This window comes from Aureococcus anophagefferens (genome assembly GCF_000186865.1).
Source record: "Aureococcus anophagefferens unplaced genomic scaffold AURANscaffold_914, whole genome shotgun sequence".
Lineage (NCBI taxonomy): Eukaryota > Pelagophyceae > Pelagomonadales > Pelagomonadaceae > Aureococcus > Aureococcus anophagefferens.
Window position 1 is genome coordinate 2,574 of NW_008706154.1, and position 1,366 is coordinate 3,939.

The window sequence follows — 1,366 nt, forward strand, 5'->3', positions numbered from 1 at the left end:
TCACTTCGCCATCGCCATCGACGTCGATGGCGTAGACGGAGTACGCGCGGTCCGCGAGCGTCGTGATGACGCGCTTCGAGAACGCGACGCTCGCGCAGCTGACCGTCGGCCGCGGCGTCGGGGCAGGAGACGGCGCGGAGCTCGCGGACGGCGTCGCGGACGGCGGTGCCGTCGCGCAGTCGTTCTCGTACCACGCGACCGTGTCGTCATTGTCGGAGGCCGAGAGCGCGTCAACGTCGCCGTCGCCGTCGACGTCGATCGCGACGACGGAGAACGCGCCGTCCGCGAGCGTCGTGACGATGCGCTCCGTGAAGGACTCGGAGCCGTCGTTCTCGTACCAGGCGACCGTGTCATCGTTTTGGGACGCCGACAGCGCGTCGACGTCGCCGTCGCCGTCGACGTCGATCGCGTAGACGGAGCGGGCGCCGTCCGCTAGCGCCGTGATGAAGCGCTCCGCGAAGGACTGGGACCCGTCGTTCTCGTACCACGCGACCGTGTCGTCGTAGAAGGACGTCGACAGCGCGTCGACGTTGCCGTCGCCGTCGACGTCGATCGCGAAGACGGAGCGGGCGCCATTCGCCAGCGTCGTGATGATGCGCTCCGTGAAGGACTGGGAGCCGTCGTTCTCGTACCACGCGACCGTGTCATCGATGGAGGAAGCCGAGAGCGCGTCGACGTCACCGTCGCCGTCGACGTCGATCGCGAAGACGGACCCGCTGCCGTCCGCCGAGCCGGTGATGACGCGCTCGACGAAGGACTGGGACCCGCCGTTCTCGTACCACGCGACCGTGTCGTCGCCCCAGGACGCCGAGAGCGCGTCGACGTCGCCGTCGCCGTCGACGTCGATGGCGAAGACGGAGAAGGCCTCGTCCGCCAGCGTCGTGATGATGCGCTCGGTGAAAGACTGGAAACCGTCGTTCTCGTACCACGCGACCGTGTCATCGTTTTGGGACGCCGAGAGCGCGTCGACGTCGCCGTCGAAGTCGACGTCGATGGCGAAGACGTCACGGGCTCTGTCCGCCAGCGTCGTGATGACGCGCTCCGCGAAGGACTGGGACCCGTCGTTCTCGTACCACGCGACCGTGTCGTCTTCAGAGGACGCGGACAGCGCGTCGACGTCGCCGTCGCCGTCGACGTCGATGGCGAAGACAGAGTAGGCGGCGTCCACGAGCGTCGTGATGATGCGCTCGGCGAACGACTGCGAGCCGTCGTTCTCGTACCACGCGACCGTGTCGTCGTCGTAGGACACAGACAGCACATCAACTTCGCCATCGCCATCGACGTCGATGGCGTAGACGGAGTACGCGCGGTCCGCGAGCGTCGTGATGACGCGCTTCGAGAACGCGACGCTCGCGCAGCTGACCGT

At 67.6% G+C, this 1,366-nt stretch overlaps 1 protein-coding gene across 1 annotated transcript; it reads right to left on the reverse strand.

Moving 5' to 3' along the window:
• Positions 1–22: 22 nt before the first annotated feature.
• On the reverse strand, positions 23–1,366 carry AURANDRAFT_69096 (hypothetical protein; the record flags this gene model as incomplete). The annotated part of the gene is made up of 1 exon (XM_009044845.1): positions 23–1,366. A coding segment is annotated over one exon (1,344 nt), but the record flags the coding sequence as incomplete, so codon positions are not given.